Source organism: Mandrillus leucophaeus, unplaced genomic scaffold, assembly GCF_000951045.1.
Source record: "Mandrillus leucophaeus isolate KB7577 unplaced genomic scaffold, Mleu.le_1.0 Scaffold338, whole genome shotgun sequence".
NCBI lineage: Eukaryota > Metazoa > Chordata > Mammalia > Primates > Cercopithecidae > Mandrillus > Mandrillus leucophaeus.
Window position 1 is genome coordinate 70,149 of NW_012103565.1, and position 2,329 is coordinate 72,477.

General features: G+C 49.1%; 1 protein-coding gene across 3 annotated transcripts in view; it reads left to right on the forward strand.

The window, feature by feature from the left end:
- Positions 1 to 1,884, forward strand: part of THSD1 (thrombospondin, type I, domain containing 1) — a 55,939-nt gene extending 54,055 nt beyond the window's left edge. For all 3 annotated transcript variants that reach the window (XM_011988737.1, XM_011988736.1, XM_011988738.1), the window contains one exon: positions 268 to 1,884. In XM_011988737.1, coding sequence (XP_011844127.1) covers positions 268 to 1,646 — 1,379 coding nt within the window. In that variant the 3' untranslated portion in view covers positions 1,647 to 1,884. The remainder of the gene's footprint in view (positions 1 to 267) is intronic.
- Positions 1,885 to 2,329: the final 445 nt, after the last annotated feature.

Below are 2,329 nucleotides of genomic sequence, written 5' to 3' on the forward strand. Positions count from 1 at the left end.
ACCCCAGCTCTACTAAAAATACAAAAAAATTAGCCGGGCTTGGTGGCGCCTGCCTGTAATCCCAGCTACTTGGGAGGCTGAGGCAGGAGAATTGTTTGAGCCTGAGAAGCGGAGGTTGCAATGAGCCGAGATCACACCACTGCACTCCAGCTTGGGCAATAGAGCAAGACTCTGTCTCAAAAAAAAAAAGAAAAAGAAAAAGTAAAAATACATCTGTTCCTTTGTGTTTTTTTTTTTTGTTGTTGTTGTTGTTTGTCTGTTTTGCAGCTTTCCAGCCATCCAGCCCATCTCCTCTTCAGCCCCAGGGTCCAGTGAAGTCCAACAACATCGTGACTGCCACCGGTATATCCTTGTGCTTGTTCATCATCATTGCCACCGTGCTCATCACTCTGTGGAGGAGGTTCGGCCGCCCCCACAAGTGCAGCACCCCTGCTCGACACAACTCCATCCACTCCCCTGGCTTCCGGAAGAACTCGGACGAGGAGAATATCTGTGAGCTGAGCGAGCAGCGTGGGAGCTTCTCAGATGGGGGAGACGGGCCCACGGGGAGTCCAGGGGACACGGGCATCCCTCTGACCTACAGACGGAGTGGGCCAGTGCCTCCCGAGGACGATGTCTCTGGCAGCGAGAGCTTCCAGTCCAACGCCCAGAAGATAATCCCACCTCTGTTCAGCTACCGCCTTGCCCAGCAGCAATTAAAGGAGATGAAAAAGAAAGGTCTGACGGAAACCACCAAAGTGTATCACGTGTCTCAGAGTCCCCTGACAGACACCGCCATTGATGCGGCTGCCAGCCCTCCCTTAGATTTGGAAAGCCCGGAAGAAGCTGCAGCAAACAAGTTCCGGATCAAATCCCCATTTCCGGAGCAGCCTGCCGTCAGCGCCGGGGAAAGGCCTCCCTCCAGACTGGATTTAAGTGTGACTCAGGCCAGTTGTGCCATAAGCCCCAGCCAGACTCTGATTCGCAAGTCACAGGCAAGGCACGTGGGCAGCAGAGGGGGCCCATCCGAGAGGAGCCATGCCAGGAACGCCCATTTCAGGAGGACAGCGAGTTTCCATGAAGCCAGGCAGGCCCGGCCGTTCCGAGAGAGGAGCATGTCTACTCTGACTCCACGGCAGGCCCCCGCCTACAGCTCTAGGACGCGGACCGGGGAGCAGGCAGAGGACAGACTTAGGCCTCAGAGTCGAGGCGCCCACCTGTTTCCTGAAAAACTGGAGCATTTCCAGGGGGCAAGTGGAACCTGTGGTCCATTAAACCCTCTCCCTAAATCCTACACTTTGGGGCAGCCCTTAAGGAAACCAGACCTTGGGGATCGCCAGGCAGGATTAGTGGCAGGAATTGAGAGAACAGAGCCCCACAGAGCTCGTAGGGGACCGTCCCCCAGTCACAAGAGTGTCTCAAGGAAGCAGTCTTCTCCCACATCCCCCAAAGATAGCTACCAGAGGATCAGTCCTCTGAGCCCTTCTCAGTGTAGGAAAGACAAGTGTCAAAGCTTCCCCACTCACCCTGAGTTTGCCTTCTATGACAATACATCATTTGGCCTTACTGAGGCTGAGCAGAGGATGCTGGACCTCCCAGGATATTTTGGGTCAAATGAAGAGGACGAAACCACAAGTACACTTAGCATGGAGAAGCTGGTGATCTAGACTGAGAATCAGCCTGAGCTTTACACAGCTGGGGTCTGCTACTCGTGTTTTGTAGACTTTTGTGTAACTATTTGTACCATGGGACAGAATGTGAGGAGGAAGTAACACACACAGAGGAGAATGTGTGTGTATGCATGTGTTTGAATTCACAAGAAAGAAATTATTTATCTTGAGCTTTTTCCTTTGTTATTCAATTTCTATGGATTAATTACTAATAATCATAATAAAATATAAACAATTTTATTTTGGGGGGGCTTGGTCTGTCACGTGGCTATGAAGGATAAGATGTGACTTTTGAGTAGAACATGGTCTGAACATTGCATTGGCAGTTTCCATCCTGAAGCAGAAATCTGGAACCTCAGCTAAAAAGGGGTGGAGCAAAGTTAACTTGGTGTCATAACTCTGAATTGCAATTTATTAAGTTATAAATACATTAAGAATTTGACTCCTACAATGGTAGCATCAAACAGGTTTCATATTTGTCTGATTAAGTTAGTTACGACCATTAGACTGCTGAGCTACTTAGAAATGGTGATACCACAGATATTCAAGAAGAACTTTCAGATTAGAGTCTAGGTGACTTCACAAAATTATATGAATTAATTCTGCTTTAAAGAGATAACGTAAGAAGCTGGTGGTTCAGGTAGTGAGTCAAATGAAGACCTATCTGTTCTGAGCAAATA